Source organism: Euprymna scolopes, chromosome 21 (assembly GCF_053919585.1).
Source record: "Euprymna scolopes isolate OS-2025 chromosome 21, ASM5391958v1, whole genome shotgun sequence".
Lineage (NCBI taxonomy): Eukaryota > Metazoa > Mollusca > Cephalopoda > Sepiida > Sepiolidae > Euprymna > Euprymna scolopes.
In genome coordinates this window covers 124,153,263-124,175,662 of record NC_136502.1, presented here as the reverse complement: position 1 = coordinate 124,175,662, position 22,400 = coordinate 124,153,263, and the positions used below count along the sequence as shown (strand labels likewise).

Below are 22,400 nucleotides of genomic sequence, written 5' to 3'. Positions count from 1 at the left end.
AAATATATGGTATTGATTTCACATATATAATATTGATTTCAAATATATAATATTGATTTCAAATATATGGTATTGATTTCACATATATAATATTGATTTCAAATATATAATATTGATTTCAAATATATGGTATTGATTTCACATATATAATATTGATTTCAAATATATAATATTGATTTCAAATATATAATATTGATTTCAAATATATTATATTGATTTCAAATATATAATATTGATTTCAAATATATGGTATTGATTTCAAATATATTATATTGATTTCAAATATATAATATTGATTTCAAATATATATTTAATTTCAAATATATAGTATTAATTTCAAATATATAATATTGATTTCAAATATATGGTATTGATTTCAATTATATGATATTGATTTCAAATATATAATATTGATTTCAAATATATCATATTGATTTTAAATATATAGTATTAATTTCAAATATATAGTATTAATTTCAAATATATAATATTGATTTCAAATATATGGAATTGATTTCAAATATATGGTATTGATTTCAATTATATAGTATTGATTTCAATTATATAGTATTGATTTCAATTATATAGTATTGATTTCAAATATATAGTATTGATTTCAATTATATAGTATTGATTTCAATTATATAGTATTGATTTTAAATATATGGTATTGATTTTAAAAAATATGGTATTGATTTAAAATATATAGTATTAATTTCAAGTATATAATATTGATTTAAAATACATGGTATTGATTTCAAATATATAGTATTGATTTTAAATATATGGTATTTATTTAAAAAATATGGTATTGATTTCAAATATATAATATTGATTTCAAATATATTGCATTACTTTTAATGCTAGGTTTATTTATGGTGTCTTTTAAATTCAATAAAAATCCTCCTAAATTTGCTGATGAGGAGACCGTGCTTACCAAAAAAACTATATATAATTGTTCTACATAACTTCATGTATACTACAATAAAAAGCACGGATTTCCGAAACGATCGTACAGATAATTGATTTTGTTGTTGTTCCTTCTTATGAAACTGATTTTTAATTTAATTAAAATTTGATTTTTAAATTTAGAAATTTTTTTTTAAATTTTTAAATTATAAATCTCATTACTTAATATATATATATATATATATATATATATATATATATATATATATATATATATATATATATACACTTATTTCGGCATTGTTTCCAGTCGTCTTGGACTTCTCCTTGCCACTGGACTCACAGTGCTGATTCAGGAGAGGTGTGGTTGGGGGATTGCACAACCCTTGCCTCACAATTTCAGGCGAAACTACTCTTACAGGCGGTATCCTTTGTCTTTCGAGACTGAACGGAGGCATCGAATATATATACTTCAGGCCGCCTAACGTTGTCGGCATAAAATATCTTTAATATTATATTTTAATTAATATAGCTCATTCTTGTTATTTTTTTTTATTATAATTAATATAATAATTATCATTTTAAGTTTTATTAAAAAGTTCTGTAAATATATTTAAAACGCACTTGGAAAGACACCCGATTATTTAAATATATTACTTTTGGATTTTTTTGTCATTTAGCAAATTGATCACGTGAGGGTATCATGAGATTAAATCAAAATGTAATATTTAAAAAATATATTAATTGTCGCTAAAGTTAATGTTTTCAAGAATAATTAAATTGAATTGTATTAAAAACGCACACGGAAAAAAACAAAACACTGTACATAAAAATCAATTTTGATCGCAAAAATCCGTGAAACATTCACAAAAATCTGAACAAGTCAGTTATTTTATATTTGTTTCTGTCATTAATAAGTTTGGCTTAAATTTATTTATTTATTTTATTATAATTGTAATTATTATTATTCTAAGTTTTATTAAAAAGTTTTGTAAATATATTAAAAACGCACTCGGAAAGGCATCCATTTATTTAAATATCTTTTATTTAAATACGTTCGTTTTGTTACTTATTTTAAAAAAATGTTTTGTAAATATATATTTTTCTTTTAAATCTTCAAAAGTTTTGTAAATATATTTTTTAAAAATCTTGCTTGCGAATATTCGACCATGTCTGCTATTTGACGTGTTTACAAACAACCAACGCGGTGTCACTTGTAATGTGCGCCGGCTGTCGCCAGTCGTCGTCTTCTGCTAGAGGGTATCTATTCTTTACTTCATCCCATATTTCCACCAGGCAATGCCGGTACATAGATCCTGCTAGTTAGAAATATATTTAATTTTGCCTGTACGGCACCAGAGTTAAACGACATTCATCACTCAGTAGAGAAGACAAGTACGCAACTGATTCATGCACTAAGTAACTAGTTCTACCGTCATTCTCTGACACTAGATGACAGTGGCCTAATAATGTCACAATTCCACAGTTACTGCCGATAACTAGATTACAGTAATCGCTACTGGATGAGAGTGTGCGACAATTGAAGACAAGTGATTTCATTTTGAAGCAATCCAATGGATGCTGTGCCCGACAATGAACAATTGTAGCAAAGGCAACTTATGACCACCAAACGCCTCAAAACAACACTGCATGCCAGTGACTAACTGTGCTCGCCATTGGCATCCACTGATAGACAATTTCTTTTTGTAACAGTCGAATTTAGGTTGATACTGATCGTGGCCGCCAGTGAATGACAGTGACCGCTATACACCAACTATGGCAGTTGTAAACCACCCTAAAACAATACCAATTACCAGTAATCACAATGACAGCCAGAAGATTTTGCTATATGCCACTACCAGACAACGCATGGTAGTAAAAGCAAAGTGCTGTCATTTTGGCCACGGCTGTCAGTGCCCACAATTTTTTTGAGCCAACAGTGGTCACTACTAGCAACCGCTGCCATCTCTCTGTCTTACTATTTTTTTAGTCGTTTATCCATACTCAGCAATTTACATGACTGACATTCAATGATCCTAGGTATTCTTTATTTTGGGGGATGGGGTGTCATCGTTGCTGTTATGGCTTTGGGTCATATTTCCACCGGGCAACGCCAGTACGTAGATCCTGCTAGTTATGGCACCAGAGTTAAACGACATTCCTCAGTCACTCAGTAGGCAAGACATGTACGTAACTGATTCATGCAGCAAGTGATTAATTCTATACATTTCAACATCGCCAATAAAAGATAAATAAATAATAAACTGATGCAGAAATTTTTCTAACATTACACACGTTTACACATGTAAACCCAACACCTTATAGCAAAGTACGTCGCAAGGAACATAGGACAAGTAATAACTCGACTCCTTTTTTTATAACAACAACATTCATTTCCTCATTCTCCTACCATGTGTGACTTCTCATTATGGCTGTGACGTCACTCACGTCTCTTAACATGATTGTTGTCTCTAACATGCTCTTTCTTCTTTTTATAGTCTTTTCCTTTTCCATTACTATGATGTCATTTGGCACACAGCTCGGTATTTGCAGATGCGTTGCCATATGCGCTCCGTTATATTTTCTTTTTATGCTTATATCATAAGTATATGATTAAAAAAATTTTTTTTTCTTTCTCACCCCAAACAAGACATATTACCACTTGGAACGTAAAACCTATTATTTAAGAGTGTATCTAACAGGAGACTGTGGGGAGTTGGGCTGTGAAATGTTTCACATTACATTTAAACTTCTGCATGTTAGTAAAGCCAGGGAAGCAGGAAACAGGGAAGGAATTCCAAAATCCAGCAGTCAGAGAGATAACATTTATTAGAGTAGAAGGCTTTCTGACATCAACGGCCCTCTACAGTGAAGCGATGAGATTTTGATGCTTGTCGGGTTAGTTGGGGGTATATACATGGAGGGGGCACAAGTGCTATGAGTTCATCAGAGCACATTTCATTAAAATACTTTTAAAATAGTCACAGGTCGACTGCAACAATGCTGATAGAAGTGGGGAGCAAATGAAGCATGTGGTCATTTTTGTTCTGACTCGGCTCAACAATGCTTAACCTATGTGCCAACGTGAATATGTTGGAGATGACTTGCATTACATCATCCATCATATTATTCACATATCATTTCTCTCCATGCAACGCATGTCCTCAACCCTTAATAACTCGACGATTTTACTTCCATATATCATCACACTCTGTACACATGTCTGATCAATTCTTCTTTTGGTCGACAATTGTAACATTCTCTGCTAGTTAGTAATGACAGAAGTTTCTCTGAACTGATGCCATCCAATCTTCACATTTGCAATCAAATTAGCACCTGTTGTCCGTGTGCATCATTTCGGAACAACCTCAGTGTATTCACCATCCTAATATACTTTTATCATCATCATTGTAGTCATCATCATCATCATCATCATCATCATTGTAATCATCATCGTCGTCGTCATCATCATCATCATTGTCATCATCATTGTCATCATCGTCATCATCATAATCATCAGCATACTCATCATAATCGTCATCGATAGCATCATCATGATCATCACTGTAATCATCATCATCATCATCATCACCACCACCACCACCACCACCACCACCACCACCACCACCACCACCACCACCACCACCACTGTAATCATCATCATCATCATCATCATCGTCATCATCATCACTGTAATTATCGTCATCATCATCATCTTCATCGTAATCATTGAAATCATCATCATAATCGTCATCATGATCGTCATATCCGGTTTAATGTCTGTTTTACAGGCTCGTATGTGCTGACTAACAATCGTAACATTCTGCTGGTTAATAATGATGGAAATTTCCTGAACTTATTCCATCCATTCCTAACTCTTGTCATCGTACAAACACCAGCTCCTTCCTGTGCTCCAATGATATCACCAAACAAACCTACTCAACAACTTCAATATCTTCATCATCCAAATAAATTTTCTCCACATCCGACTTTTCATCCATCTTCATTGTCCTAAAACTTTTTGAACACAAAATTGGTTTTCATCTTTCAACCTGTAATTCGACTGCATTTCTTGCGTACTCGATGCTAATAAGTGCCACCAAAAATTGTGTTGCTTTAAATTTTTCACAAACTGGGCAAAGGAAATTTCCTCTTTCCAAATAAACGTATCGAAACGATGATCATCATTGTCTTTAAAATAATAAATCGATTTAAAGCAATAACTTTTTTTGTTTTGTGTTTCAGTGCTTGAAGACACAGTAAATCTTGTGCGTGTTCAAATTGAATTAGAAATGAAAGCCAGTTTATTCTACCAGACATATGTAAGTAAAATTCATGCTTGTTCCATTTTAACCATTTGTACTTTTTTTTTTTTAATTCTTCTGTTTATGGACAGTGTCAAATTTGAAACACCTTCACTCTCTGAGAATGGGATTTTATTTGTGAAAATCCAAAAAAACAAAATTAAAAAAAAAAATGTTAATATTTGCAACGTATGAATGGTTTATTGCTAAATGCGCGCACACACGCACAAACCCATACAAACACACACACACGCACACACAGAAACACACACACAAACACACTCACATACACGCATACACAAACACATACATACACATGCAAACTCACACACAAAAACACATACAAAAACACACACACAAACACATGCACGCAAGCACATACACACACACAAACACACACACGCAAACACACACATCCACACACACAAACACACGCACAAACACACACAAACACACACATACAAACACACACACGCACACACACAAACACACACATAAACACACTCACATGCACACAAACACACACACAAATACATACATACACAAACTCACACACACGCACAAACACATACACACACACAAATCCACACACATCCACACACACAAACACACATGCACATGCACAAACATACACACACACACACGCATAAAATCCATAAAATAAAAGATGTGGAATAAAAGTCACATAGAACTTTCTTATATCAATAAGAATAAAAGAACGGAATAAAAGGTTTGTTTTGGGGTTAAATGGTAATAAACAAAAGGAACACAGGATTTTTAGGAACGAAACATGTATTCACATAAATTACAGGAAAAGTGAGTTGAGTAATATCATTCCTCAACGGTAGGACATTTGCACACGTCCAGCTTGGTCGAATGCCGATCTGCCAGGCACCGGTACTCGATACCGGAAGTGACGTCACTAGAGGAAGTGACGTCATGAAATAATCCATTACTCCCATGAAGGGGCGTCTCTAGCACCCCCCCCCTCCTCTCCCAAGCTTTTTGATCGTAAAATCTGTCAGTACCTCTTCCTTTTAGGGTTTACCATCAATGGCTCAGAAACTTTTTCTTTCGGAACGACCATCATAGTTCAGGTGTTGATTGAGGAGGTTCAAGATCAAAAATTTCGAAGACAGTGTCTATCGGCTCATCTTCCAATGGTGGACTGTCGCTGGTTTCAACTAATCGACATCTTCTTAGTTGGTTCTGGTGACGTTTGTGGGTGTTTGTTGGTCCTTGGATGATATGTACTATGTCACCGATCCTCTTAATAATTGTAGCCAACTCCCAAAATAACTTGTGAAAAACACTCTTTCACCTGACATGAAACGTTTACTGAGTACATAAGTGGTCACTAGTGGCCTTGACTGTTTGGGTAAGAGTTTGTCAAAAACGGATCTCACTTTCCGCGCAAACATAGTTTCTGCAGGTGAGACTGCTGTTGGTGTGTTTGGGTTGGGTGTAATCCTATACACGTGTAGAAATTGTTGCTTCCTGCTTTGCAGTTTCAGTTTTTTGCCTCCTTTGGCAGATTCTGTTGAAGCTTTCTGCAAATGGGCGTTTCGTTTCTTCTTGAAAACGGGCAGAGTATTTTCTTTTAGTTCGAATCTTGCTATAGCCTTGGTACATTTTCCTACTCCTGGTGAGAATACTTCTGGAAATTCCTTTTTTAACTCATCCTTCAGTTGTTGGTTCTCTGTAGACGAGTCTTCTACCCTATGACAAAATTTATTTATAGGTTGGTCGCACAATTCGAATTGCTCTATCCAATCAGTACTGAACAGGTTTTCGGATGTCCTATGTACATACACTTTCACTTTTTTAGTAACATCATTTAAGGTCACCGGGAGTGTGAGCTCTCCCTCCAATTCCATTTTATCGCCTGTTACAGCTCGAGCTGATTTGTTCGTCTTCCGCATGGTTGGTTTCCTTTGTCTTTTCCACGTCTTAAGGTTAATGATGGACAGGTCTGATTCAGAATCCAATTGTAGATGTTAACTGTGACATATTTGCATCTTTGGTTCTTATCCGAATTCAAGTCGAATCTAGTCTGTTCTTGACCTTGTTCTTCCTGCAATGGGTCGCTTTGTGACCCTTCCTGCCACATTCATTGCAGTACTTATATTTGTAAAAACATTGACTCGATCAATGTTTCCTGCCACAGCGATAGCATGGGCTTGTAGGGGATCCAGATCTTGTGACTGGGTGGTACTTATAGCCTGTACCTGAGTTTTCTTACTTTTAGCTTTGCTTTTTCGGGGTGAGTATTTTTTCGGTCTGAAGGCCGCCTTCTAATGCATGTTGTGCCTGACTTCTCAACATGTCTCCAGTTGTTCCTTACACAGACTACCTGTTGAAAATCCTCGGCCAACTTTTGGAGGATGAGACCCTGTTCATTCTCAAGTCTGGAGAGAACATGTCATCGTTTTTGGATGAGACTAGACCCTGCACAAAAATTAAACACTTGAAGTCATCTGCCGATAAGTCAGATAAACGAAAATCATTGCAGTGTTTATTTACCACAGACGCGAAGGTCAGGTAATCATCGTCGTCGCTTTTTTGCAGGTTCAGGCACTTCCATCTTCTATGAAAGAGCGTAGAATTCGGGCTGAATAGTTTGGATAAAAATTTGACCGCTTCAGAAAATTCCAATTCACTTGTCTTCTTGGGGAGAATATAATCCACAAACTTGCTAAGTTCTGTGGTCCCTAATTTCCTCAAAAGTAGGCTAACTTTCTTAGTGTTGCTCCACTCTTGACAATCCACGATGAATAGGTCCTCATATCTCTGATAGAAAGCGTCAAACTTCCCCTCCAACTCCAGTTGGTAGTTGAACGTTTCTATAGCGTTCCATATTGTACTTTGGGAAAAAGCAAAACTGTCGTCCCTGTGTTCCGTTCTATCAAATATTTTTAACAATAGCTCTTCTTGTCTCTTTTGTTGAAGTAACATTCTCTCCTCCAACGCTTTTTGCCTTTCTTGAAATTGTAACTGGAGCTGTTTATCACATTCTTTTAAATTTTCCTCAGCTTTCTACTCCTGGTCCATCTGAGCCTTTATTAGCTGTATTAATAGTGTTTTAACGTCTTCTATCTTTTAATGGATTTTCCAAATGCATACAAAAAAAAGTTATTCCCGTTTTTGACTGGAGAAGAGAGATAAAATAATAATAAAAAAAGAAAATGTCCTTTCTTTGAGTGTGTGCGTATAAAGGAGGGAACAATGTATCCCTTTCTTCTTGGTAAAACCCTTAGAGATAACCCAATATGAGGGTGGATAAAAAAAAATTTTACTTGCGAAACAAAAACAAAAAATATATATATTGTGATACCATACAGTTGCAAAAGAATAAAAATATTTGTGGAACTGTCTGGCAGTTAACCAAAAATGGCTAGTTTTTTTTTATGTGCGTGTGTGTGTGTGTGTGTTGTGGGGGGGGGGAGTTGTCCCCAGGCGGCAGAAAAAAGTTTTCACTTTAGAACCGACAGTTAAAATTAGAATATTTCAGAAACTTCCACTCAATGAAAAAAACGTATTTTTCTTTTAGTCCAAGTAAAACGAAAAGGAGGAGGGGGAGAAACATTTCTCTCTCGTTAAAAGATGCATAAAGTTATCAGCAGAAACAAAGGCAAAAAAACTTTTCACTTCATTTGAAAAATGTTCAAATTTGCATAAACCTAAACAGTCGATATTTTACGATAGAATTGTTCACGTAATGAAAATTTGGGTCAACATTTTTCTCTTTTTCTTTTTTTCTCTTTTTCTCCCAACAAGCCAACAAATTAATTTTTAAGCATTAACAAAATGCGTTTCACCCAGTTCTTTTCAATTTAAATATATAGACATTTGAGTCGATACTTTGCCATGTGTTCGTTTCTGTTTTGTTGTTGTTGTTTTTCGGACATACTTGCCAATCGACTTTTTGCTTGTAAATCCATCATTCTTTTTAAGTCAATTGGAATTTTGTGTGAAAGTCGAATCCTTGTCGCCAGTTGTTATGGGGTTAAATGGTAATAAACAAAAGGAACACAGGATTTGTAGGAATGAAACATGTATTCACATATATTACAGGCAAAGTGAGTTGAGTAATACGATTCCTCGACGGTTGAGCATGTGCGCCCGGCCTGCTTGGTCGTGTGCCAATCTCAGACCACCAGGCACCGGTACTCCATACTGCAAGTGACGTGACCAGAGGAAGTGACGTCATGAGATAGTCCATTAATCCCAACACAATCAAACTCCAACCGCTTTCACATCGCCAGAGTAATTTAATTTAATGCAATTTTTATTGATGAATTCGTAGCAGCTGTGTCCATTTCTAGATGTAATAACTCCTGACAATTAAGATGAGCAGCAAAATTCCACCCCATCACTTATTCGGTTCCTAGATGCCGAAAAACCTCTTACTCTAATAGATTTTTCCCAGGAACTGCCAGACTTTAAGATTGCCTATCTGTTTCCACTTTCCCTGACTGTACTGACCTGTAGAAGTTTAAATATAATGTGAATAAGCATCTTGCTGCTACACTCCCCAAAGTCCCATTTTAAACATGATCCCAAAGTGAAATAAGCGAAGGAACACAGGATTTGTAGGAACGAAACATGTATTCACATAAATTACAGGCAAAGTGAGTTGAGTATATCCCTTCCTCAATGATAGGAGGTTTGCACACGTCCAGCTTGGTCGCGTGCCAATCTCAGACTGCCGGACACTGGTACTCGATACCGAAGTGATGCTACTAGAGGAAGTGACGTCATGAGATAGTCCATTACTCCCATAGAGAGGCATCTCCAACAAGGTTAAAATGGAGAGAAAATTACATAAAACTTTATTATATCATCAGATCAATAAGGAAGTAAGAGGAGAAAAATCTCTTTAAGTTATGGCATTTCAAAGTTACATGCTTCTCATCAGAAGAGAAGAAAGCATTATACAAATATAATGCTTTCTCCTATTCTGATGAGAAGCATGTAACTTTGAAATGCCATAACTTAAAGAGATTTTTCTCCTCTTACTTCCTTATTGATCTGATGATATAATAAAGTTTTATGTAATTTTCATTAATCATCGTTGATTTGATGTATTAACTGCTCCTCTTAATTGTATAGAGCATTATCTCTCATGATAGGTTTGCTTTGTTAAAAAGTATATTTTTTATTAGCTTCATTTAATATATATATATATATATATATATATATATATATATATATATTGATTTCAAGGTTATGAGGGTTTTTAAAGCATGAAAACGATGTTATTTTTTTTTTTGTATTTAATATTCTATTTTTATATTTCAAGCGGACTTGGTCACAAAAAAGGTATCGAAATGAAAATGAAAGACGTTGAACAAAACTGGAAAATTGTATTTTTGAACAGCGTTTATTCCTTGCAACAATATTCCAAAGAGTTCACATGAATTATTTTTGCCGTTTGTGGAAGAAGAATGCTGTATTTTTATTTAAAATTTTTTTTCAACATATTAGCGTTTACTTCAAACGGCAAAAAAAGAGACGCAATTGATTTCAATATGTATAATGAATGGTTAGAAACTGAAACCATTTGTTGAACGATAAAAATAATGTTTTTAATAGTTATCATAACGATATATATATATATATATATATATATATATATATATATATATATATATATATATCAATAATAAACTTATAGCTTATTCATTGAACATTTGAATAGTCAAGTCGCTGCCTGATGATATCTGTTGTTTGATTGAAACAGTTGGCTGTTTGTAGCAGCGGGATGTAAACATGTTTATTTAACAATAAATAAGTATTATTTGCTCTTTTTATTGAGCACTATCTAACAACCTCGTTGAATTCATTAGTTTATTACTTTTGAATAACAAAACCACGAGTATATATATATATATATATATATTCTAATGATGGGACAATTCCAATATTTTTCCCAATTCCGATACAATTACCGATTCCGATTCTTTCTAAATCTCTAAATATTTAACTATAGAATTGTTATTTTCCTCGATTTGTGTAAAAACACACATGTTAAATATGCAGATATGTTCCTAACCATAAAAATTCACTTGTGGAGGATGGTCTAGAGATTTTAGCGTTGCTGGTAATTTTAAAATCAATTAATATTTATTATTTTATCATTATTACCAGCAATAAAAGATTTTGCTTTAAACAAATTCAAATAAAAAAAGACAAAAGAATCGTTTTGGCATCGGAAAATAAGCACCAATTTTTTCCGATTCCGATACTAATACCCCCAAATTTATTGATTTTTCTGGTTCCCGATTCTGATTAATCGGCCCCCCCCCATATATATATATATATATATATATATATATATATATATATATATATATATATATATATATATATATATACATGTCCTTATTGTAGATCTTTGAGATATTTTCTATTCTAGCTTCATAATTTATATAAACAACTAGCATGGGTGCCCGGCGTTGCCCGGGTGTTTGGAGGTGTATGCTTGAGCAAAGACAAAAAAAAAACAAAGAAAGGGTTAATTTTTTCAACCTTGACTCCTATTATGACCCCTTAAAATATATAGTTTTGGACTCAAATCAAATTATTAAGTTAGATCCATGTCCAAGGAAACTATATTTAAACTTTCATGTGTTGAGACCCAAAATCGTCGGAGGAGTTTGGTAGAGTTCTCAAAGGTCAAATCGTTGAACTTTGACCCCTTAACAGGCAAATCTCTGGCCGAAAACCTATCACATTGATTTTTCCAAATCTCAGTACCCTGTATATCAAATTTCGAGTCTGTAAACTAAAAATTGACAGAGTTATTGCATAGGAAAATGTACACACACAGATACACAGATAGACAGACACTTTCACTTTTATAGATATATAGATACATATGACATTTTTCAACATACCGCATTACTTCAGCAGTAATTTATTCATTTAAAATTTTATTCAACTTTCAGCCCAAACAAGGCGCATTGCTACTTAGAAGTAGGGGGCTTCTATCGGAGACATAAGTTGCAGGGACATTATGAAGGGAGATGAAGGGAGCAGCAAGATGTCTGTTCACATTGTACTTAAATTTTTGCATGTTAGTACAGTTGAGAAAGCAGAATCCCGGAAGGGATTTCCAAAGTCTAGCAGTTCTGGGGAAGAAACTATTGAAGTAGAAGGCTTTCTTACACTTAGGGATCCCTATTGTGAAGGGCTGCTTCTCGGGTTTGTCAGGGTATTTACGTTGAGGGGGTACAAGGGCTTGTAGTTCGTCAGAGCATCCACCATTAAAATACTTGTAGAACAGACAGAGAGATGCAACATTTTGTCAACAGAACAAAGGCTGAAGCTTAGATGACAGTTCAGGACCTATCAGGTTGGCGACTCTCTTTTGAACCCTGTCAAGGAGTAAGAGACTAGTAGCAGATGCACCAGCCCAAATATGACAAGAATACTCCATACATGGGCGAATGATGGCTTTATAGATGTACAAGATTAAACATTTTATCAAAATGTTTATAGTACTTCGTAGGTTATCTAATTATGAAGTTTTATTGCTAATAATTTTACTCCAATAAACAGCCTTATATATTTTTTCTTTATTAAATTAAAAAAATATATTTTTTCTTTATTAAATTAAAAACATATATTTTTTCTTTATTAAATTAAAAAAATATATTTTTTCTTTATTAAATTAAAAAAATATATTTTTTCTTTATTAAATTAAAAAATATATTTTTTCTTTATTAAATTAAAAAAATATATTTTTTCTTTATTAAATTAAAAAAATATATTTTTTCTTTATTAAATTAAAAAAATATATTTTTTCTTTATTAAATTAAAAAAATATATTTTTTCTTTATTAAATTAAACTCAACTTATGCTTTCTATTGTCCCCCTCTCATATAAACTTCCTTGCATCTCCCACCCTTGACTGATTTATCTTTTGCTGCAAGCTGTCTGTCGCACTGAATTCTCTGTCACCCTTACCCACACGCTCTACTAAAAATAACTTCCATTTTGACTTTCTTTCCTTCTTTCTTTCTTCCTTGCCTTTTATTTAAGCATTTACTCAGAATATAAATAAGATATTTAAATTTTTCTTTTCATTTAATTAGGGACTCCAAAAATTTGTCAAGCGTTTTTTTTTTTAATCATCGTTTATTTTTAAAGTTTCTTTGTTTTTATCTTTATTTTAAATCCACTCTTAAAATAAAAGATTTAACCGGTTTTAAATTCCAATTATCTTAATTTTATCATGGATATTGTAGCTAATTGGAATACTCATTTTGAACAGTTGGATTTTACTTTATAAAAGAAAACGTATTTCTGCTGATCTTGCACCACCAAGAAATGAGACAAAATAAATCTAAAATTCTTCATTCATAAAGGGTTATTGCCTGTTACTCTGGATGCTTCATCAACGCTCTGATCCCCAGCTGGCATCAATTGTGTTGGATGGCTCTCGTCTGGGTGAGGCTCCGTGTTTTGACAAGCTTCTGGGTTTGACCTTTACTCCTGATCTGAAATGGAACACGTACATCAATCTGTTGCCAAGGTCGCTGGAAAGATGGTCGGATCCTTCTACCGCTCCAGAAGATATCTCACTACTGATGCAATTCTCTATCTATATAAAAGCCAAGTACATCCAAGGATGGAATACTGTTGCCATATCTGGGCAGGAGCTGCTAAAAACAGCCTATCCTGCCTTGACAGAGTACAAAATAGACTTCGTGACTTAGTGGGGGATGCCCTTTTCTCTACCCTGCAACCTCTCTCCCACAGAAGAGACGTTGCGAGCCTATCCTTGTTTTATCGTTATTTCCATGGCAGATGCTCGTCTGAACTCCAATCTCTGGTCCCCCCTCGCCAATCTTTCATGAAAAACACCCGTCTAGCTGAAACCACTGTGAAAAATTTCCCCCACTCTATATCTGTGCCTAAATCAAAACGCGGATTCCATGAACAAAGCTTCTTTCTTAGAACTGCACGCCTGTGGAACTCTGTTCCGTCTGCCTGCTTCCCTCCGGACTACAACTTGGATGTCTTCAAGTCCAATGTTAACAAATTCCTAATGAACCGCCCCCTTAAGTAAACACTTCAGCAAATCTCCTTACTAACGTAATGTACTTGCAATAACCCTTATCCCTGAGTGGCTTCCGGGCCTTGATAAGTGGTGATCACTGTGTAAAAAAAAAAAAAAAAATTGGATTTTACCTTCAATGGGGAAATTTTTAACCAATCTGGAATCTAATAAAATCATCCCATTCTATTCAAGTATTACTATTCTAGTTGGATACCAACATCTCATATCTTTTTGTTTTGTTTTACTTTTTTTTTCTATGTCCCTTAAAAAAAATAATGTTTAATATATTTTCTTTGTATGTGCTGAATAACAAAATTATATTTAATATTTTGTGAATGATTTTCCTCTGAGGACATAAGCCTAGATCGAAAATGAATTGCTTAAGGAAATTACTTTAAATTTTGTTCAAATAATGAATTTCTGTTTTGAAAAATTAAATTTTTCTGAATGAAATTTAAATATAAAAAAATAAATTTTTAATTTGCTCTATCTAGTATATTGAGCAATTTTATTTGGCTGGGATTGTCTTATATAAAAATATTACCTTCCAAAAATATTTTGTAAGACTTGAAACCACAAGATTCATTAATGTGTGATCTAATTCATCTCATTATTCTGATTTCTGATATATATATATATATATATATATATATATATATATATATATATATATATATATATATATATATATATATATATATTAATTTTATTTATACAAACATTAATGGCTACATATGTGCATACATGTTTCTGTAATCACCCACGTTGGGGGATTACGTCTTCAGGCCAAGAATTACCGTCAAAAGTGACATTTCCACCAAATACATTTTTCTATTTCGTTTATCAAGTTAAAATACAACCTGGGTGGGAGTCAAAAAAAAAAAAAAAACGGTAAAAGGATGAGTGAGGTCTTTGAAGATAATAAACATCTTTTTTATTTTCCCTTCCCGCATCCAACCTGACTTTTGGTTTTTTATGGCATAGGGTACTTGAGAGTTTAGTTTTCTTGTCTTAGAGTCTGTAAGTTAATAACCTTAGCTATGGTCAACCAAGTACTGACCGGTGCCTTTTAATCTACCTCCACCCACACATACATGCAACACACATATAACACACACATACACAGACACCGCCAACACACACATACACACATTTATACATATATTCAAAAGCGAATCCATGCTGAACGCTCTTTGTTTTATTTACTGAAACTAGACAATAATTCTGAAACTACGTAGAAATAAAGTAAAAATTACATTAAGGTAAATAAAATAAAACAAAAATAAATAAAAAAATAAATAAATAAGAATAAAAATAAAATTAAATTAAAACAAATAAACCAACAAAATATGAATAAATATAAACCCGAAAGTTATCTAAGCCCCACATGTACCTATATGCGTGTATCAATACACTTATAAATGTCTACATTTATCTACACCCGCGCATATATACACACACGCATTACAGACATACAGAGACAAATAATAGTATTTTTCTTTACTTATGTAGCGTGGTAACCTCTTCGTATATGCAATATTATGCTACCCGACTCCAGACGGGTGTATATATATATATATATATATATATATATATATATATATATATATATATATATATATAAAATTGAAAAAAAATATATATATAAATTGAAATTGCTTTTTTGGACAGTGCAGTAGTCCAAAGAAAAATTTATCTCCAGTCAAGTGGGATCGTAAAATAAAAAGGAACAGAAAAACAGCATGTCATCTTCATGCTGGCTTAATTAGAAAAGCCATTATCTATATATTAATATGATAGCGTGTGCATTCTTTTGTGTGTCACGCTTTCTGGCAAATTTCATTGGTTGAGATTTAAGAACACACACGCTATCGTATTAATATACTTCATTTCCCGAAAATGGCTGAAACCGTTTACGCATTAAACATTACTTTATTTCATGTATATTTTTAACAATGGGGTGGGGGAAATGAAGTCAGTCCCGGAAACGGCTGCAACCATTTACGTTTTAGACATTACTTTATTTAATGTATAGTTTTAACAGTGGGGTGGGATGGGGGATATGAAGTTTATGATTTAGACATTACATTATTTCATGTATATTTGTAACAGTGGGGTGACGGACATGAAGTCAGCCCCGATATTGGATAAGATAAGTGCAAATATATACAAGCAGAATACCCAGCGTCACCCAGGATTGAATGAGAGGTGGAAAACATATAGTGGCAGAATACATGGCGCCACTCGGGATTGGATAAGATAGGTGGAACACATATACTATGAGGATATCCGAAATTGATTGATGTGTTTTAATGAAATAATCATCCCAGGCAATATATCAAAGTTTTTATTTTAATGAGGCTGGGCAAAAATGTAGGTTACAATTTTGAAAAATGATTGTCGAAATAAGTAACATATCCAAGAATTAAGAAAAATGATGAAATGTGAGTTAATAGACTGATGGTCCTGTAATGAAATAATATGTCCAGATAATATATCAAAGTTATTATTTTAGTAAGGGGGGGGTCGATAATATGGGTTAAAATTATGAAAGACGATTGTCGAAATTAGTAACATATCACATAATTATGAAAAATGATGAAATGTGAATTAATTGATTAGTGTATTTGTAATGAAATAATAAGCCCAGACAATATATCAAAGTTATTATTTTAGTAAAAGGGTGCGATAATGTGGGACAAAATTAAGAAAAATGATTGTTGAAATTAGTAATATATCCAATTATTATGAAAAATGATGAAATGTGAGTTAATTGATTAGTGTATTTGTAATGAAATAATAAGCCCAGACAATATATCAAAGTTATTATTTTAGTAAAAGGGTGCGATAATGTGGGACAAAATTAAGAAAAATGATTGTTGAAATTAGTAATATATCCAATTATTATGAAAAATGATGAAATGTGAGTTAATTGATTAGTGTGTTTGTAATGAAATAATAAGCCCAGGCAATATATCAAAGTTATTATTTTAGTAAAAGGGTGCGTTAATGTGGGACAAAATTAAGAAAAATGATTGTTGAAATTAGTAACATATCCAATTATTATGAAAAAATGATGAAATGTGAGTTAATTGATTAGTGTGTTTGTAATGAAATAATAAGCCCAGGCAATATATCAAAGCTATTATTTTAGTAAAAGGGTGCGATAATGTGGGAGAAAATTAAGAAAAATGATTGTTGAAATTAGTAACATATCCAATTATTATGAAAAATGATGAAATGTGAGTTAATTGATTAGTGTGTTTGTAATGAAATAATAAGCCCAGGCAATATATCAAAGCTATTATTTTAGTAAAAGGGTGCGATAATGTGGGTCAAAATTAAGAAAAATGATTGTTGAAATTAGTAACATATCCAATTATTATGAAAAATGATGAAATGTGAGTTAATTGATTAGTGTGTTTGTAATGAAATAATAAGCCCAGGCAATATATCAAAGCTATTATTTTAGTAAAAGGGTGCGATAATGTGGGTCAAAATTAAGAAAAATGATTGTTGAAATTAGTAACATATCCAATTATTATGAAAAATGATGAAATGTGAGTAAATTGATTAGTGTGTTTGTAATGAAATAATAAGCCCAGGCAATATATCAAAGTTATTATTTTAGTAAAAGGGTGCGATAATGTGGGTCAAAATTAAGAAAAATGATTGTTGAAATTAGTAACATATCCAATTATTATGAAAAATGATGAAATGTGAGTTAATTGATTAGTGTGTTTGTAATGAAATAATAAGCCCAGGCAATATATCAAAGTTATTATTTTAGTAAAAGGGTGCGATAATGTGGGTCAAAATTAAGAAAAATGATTGTTGAAATTAGTAACATATCCAATTATTATGAAAAATGATGAAATGTGAGTTAATTGATTAGTGTGTTTGTAATGAAATAATAAGCCCAGGCAATATATCAAAGTTATTATTTTAGTAAAAGGGTGCGATAATGTGGGTCAAAATTAAGAAAAATGATTGTTGAAATTAGTAACATATCCAATTATTATGAAAAATGATGAAATGTGAGTAAATTGATTAGTGTGTTTGTAATGAAATAATAAACCCAGGCAATATATAAAAGTTATTATTTTAGTAAAAGTGTGCGATAATGTGGGACAAAATTAAGAAAAATGATTGTTGAAATTAGTAACATATCCAATTATTATGAAAAATGATGAAATGTGAGTTAATTGATTAGTGTGTTTGTAATGAAATAATAAGCCCAGGCAATATATCAAAGTTATTATTTTAGTAAAAGGGTGCGATAATGTGGGACAAAATTAAGAAAAATGATTGTTGAAATTAGTAACATATCCAATTATTATGAAAAAATGATGAAATGTGAGTTAATTGATTAGTGTGTTTGTAATGAAATAATAAGCCCAGGCAATATATCAAAGTTATTATTTTAGTAAAAGGGTGCGATAATGTGGGACAAAATTAAGAAAAATGATTGTTGAAATTAGTAACATATCCAATTATTATGAAAAAATGATGAAATGTGAGTTAATTGATTAGTGTGTTTGTAATGAAATAATAAGCCCAGGCAATATATCAAAGTTATTATTTTAGTAAAAGGGTGCGATAATGTGGGTCAAAATTAAGAAAAATGATTGTTGAAATTAGTAACATATCCAATTATTATGAAAAAATGATGAAATGTGAGTTAATTGATTAGTGTGTTTGTAATGAAATAATAAGCCCAGGCAATATATCAAAGTTATTATTTTAGTAAAAGGGTGCGATAATGTGGGTCAAAATTAAGAAAAATGATTGTTGAAATTAGTAACATATCCAATTATTATAAAAAATGATGAAATGTGAGTTAATTGATTAGTGTGTTTGTAATGAAATAATAAGCCCAGGCAATATATCATAGTTATTATTTAAGTAAGGTGGGGGGTTTATTGTGTGGGTTAAAATTAAGAAAAATGATTGTCTAAATTAGTAAGATATTCAAGAATTATGAAAAATTATGAAATTTGAATTAATTGATTGGTATGTTCGTAATGAAATAATCAGCTCAAGCAATATATCAAAGTTAATTTTTTAGTAATGGGCGATAATGTTGGTTAAATTATTATAAATGATTGTCAAAATTAGTAACATTTTCAAGAATTATGAAAAATGATAAAATGTTGGTTAATTGATTGGCGTGTTTGTAATGAAATAATCAGCCCAGACAATATATCAAATTTATTATTTTAGTAAGTGGGGGGGGGGGCGATAATGTGGGTCAAAAATATTGAAAAATGATTTTCGAAATTAATAACATATCCAAGAATAATGGAAAATAATGAAATGTGAATTAATTTATTGATGTGTTTGTAATGAAATAATCAGCCCAGGCAATATATCAAAGTTTTTATTTTAGTAAGGAGGTGCAATAGAGTTTTGACAAAAGGGTTAGAATAATATGATTATCTCTTCATTCATGCTGGACACCCACAGACTGGCCACACGGCAATATATTACATATGAAAGATGCCGCTGTGGAATTTCCACAGGTCCCGCTAGTTAATATTAAGCCATTATTAATATTAAGCCAGTGATGAAAATGACATGCTGTTTTTCTGTTCCTTTTTATTTTTCAATCCCACTTGACAGAAGATCAATTTTTCTTTGGACTACTGCACTGTCTGAAAAAACATCATTTTGCTCAAGCTGAAGATGCGGCATCACACCAGATGCCAAACATTCACTCACTATCAAGCATTCAAACCGAAAGATCTTTATAAGATTCTAACCATCCCTTTAAGTGCAATTGTTTGTATCTCTTTTGCATTTGGTTCACTAATTTGCGAAGTAATTTTTGAAATTCTTTTTTATGAGTTTCTACTTTAATTACTCGGATGATGAAGATCTTTTGAAGATTTCAGTTTCTTTTCATGTCATACATAAGACCTTTATCTTTTTCCTTTCAACTCTGCTTAATCCAGTATCATTGGGGACACTGACTTCTACTAAGGTTGCTTCTTTCTCCTTCTTGTCTCATATCCCTATACTAGGTTTAATAGCTCGGTCGTCTTGGTATGTAGTTGTATGGATTGCATAGTCATAGTGGATGGTGTATAACTTATTTCCAACTGTTTTTTCTGGTAAACATGTTCCCAGAACTTGCTGCTGCATTCGATGTTCAATTTTTTCCAACCGAGACATTTACACACTTTATTGTGTTGTGTTGTATAGTAGCTGTCCCCCAGCAGAACCTTACAACTGGAGGTATTTAGTTCTCTCCCACTGCAAGAACTGTGACACCAGAGTTAGAAAGCCGGATTGAGAAATCAGTGCCCCCAAGGAGGGATAGCCTGACCTGCAAAAATGTACATGGGCAGCCCCTGCGGCATTCCCTGGTGAGGGTGCCTTGTGCGATTAGCAATAAACTAACCCTTTCTCAATAAGAAAAGAGAAGACAAAGCCTGGGAGAGTGGACCTTCTAGAACTGCACAACAACTGGATTTCAGGTTGCTCACACTCTCTACTTCTGTGTGGCAGAACCTCTGAATAAGAATAAGGGTTGAGGTGGTTGATAACATCTCTGTTTATCACAGACTCAAACCTTTTGTTTTATTTTTATTTAAAAAAAGATAGTTGCAAAGTAGTGTTGAAACAATTAATCATGAATTGGAAAAATGGGAACTTTTTTGGGTATCGGAATCGAGAAAATTTTTGGCTATTTCCCAATGCCAAAAACGATTCCTTTCAGTGCGTCTTTTTTTATTTGTTTTCGTTAAGAAAAAATTCTTCTGCTGCTGATAATAATAATAAAATAATAAATATTTATTAATTTTAAACTAACAGTAAAAACTAAAATCTATAGATACCCCCCCCCAAGTTTATTTTTCCGTTTGAAAAATATCTGCACATTTTACATGTGTTTTTATGGTAATCAGGAAAAAATCAAAATTCTATCATTAAATATTTAGAGATTTATAAGAATTGGAATCAGTAATTGTATCTGAATCAGAAATTTAGAACGGAATCGGAAATTGTATCGGAATTGAGGAAAAATATTGGGATTGTCCCATCACTAGTACAAAGTTAATAATTTTGAACTATATAAAAATTAATAGATTTTTCCAACGATTTCAGCAACAGAACTGATGTAGGTCTTCCTTTGTTATATAGAAGACTGCTGACGTCAAAAGTGTGTTTCCAACGTGACCTAACTTTCACGTGGATTTACATATGTCTGTCCAAACAGACTTTTGGCAAACAAAGAATCCTCAATTCTAATTGTTTAATATCTAACATATTTTTAAACAATATTTTTTTAACTGGCTTTGTGCATTTTTTTAACTGACATATTTAATATCCAGATTTCTAAAAGAATGGACAGTCGACTCTTTTTCCGACATAATTATTGTTTAGTTATTTTAACAATCGACTGAAATCCTAAGATTCCAATTTCAATTATATTTAAAACTTGCCTACAGGGTTCGATTCTAGCTTTTTCCTAATATCATTTTCACTTTTCTAGTACGTCTTCTTACATGAGAAGGGGACAGCCCTTTCATGTAACAGCAGTGGGGGGGGGATCAAAACAAAAGTAGGCGGAGGTGTAAAAAAAACTGGTAGTAGGCAGGCAGGCTTGAACCCGTAATGTGAAGGAGAAAAAGAAAGTTAAAAAAACGTAACTTCTTAGCTGATTTCTCCATGCAAAACTGGAAGTCGCGAACATTGACATTAAGGCTAGTCAATCGAAAGGAAGCGGTGACTTGCGAAAATATGTACGAAAAAAGTCGACCCCTCCTGATAGAAAACTCCCCAATTGAGGGTGAAAGAATTAATGTTTTTGGCCAATTTTTCGATATTTGTCGTCCGAAAGAGCGAAGATTGAAACGATACTGGTTTGGTCAGGTTCCGATACGTCTGTGAAAAGTTTTTAGCAGACATACAAACACACACACACATATACAAAGAAACACAGGTTTTTGCCCTTTGTATTACACTTGCGGGGGGGGGGGTACCCGGCGATGCCCGGGTGTCTTGAGGTAAATCAAAACTCCGGGGAGGGGGGTGTTAAATAATAAAAAAAAATGTTTTAGTAGGAGAGTATGAGAATCGAACCCGTACCCTTGAGTTGAAAATTAATGTGTGAAAAA

General features: G+C 32.7%; 1 protein-coding gene across 1 annotated transcript in view; it reads left to right on the top strand.

Annotated features, from left to right (window-relative positions):
• LOC145242702 (soma ferritin-like) overlaps window positions 1–22,400 on the top strand; it is a 58,908-nt gene that overhangs the window by 11,282 nt on the left and 25,226 nt on the right. The window contains exon 2 of the mRNA XM_080105834.1: window positions 5,155–5,231. Coding sequence (XP_079961960.1) covers window positions 5,155–5,231 — 77 coding nt within the window. The remainder of the gene's footprint in view (window positions 1–5,154; window positions 5,232–22,400) is intronic.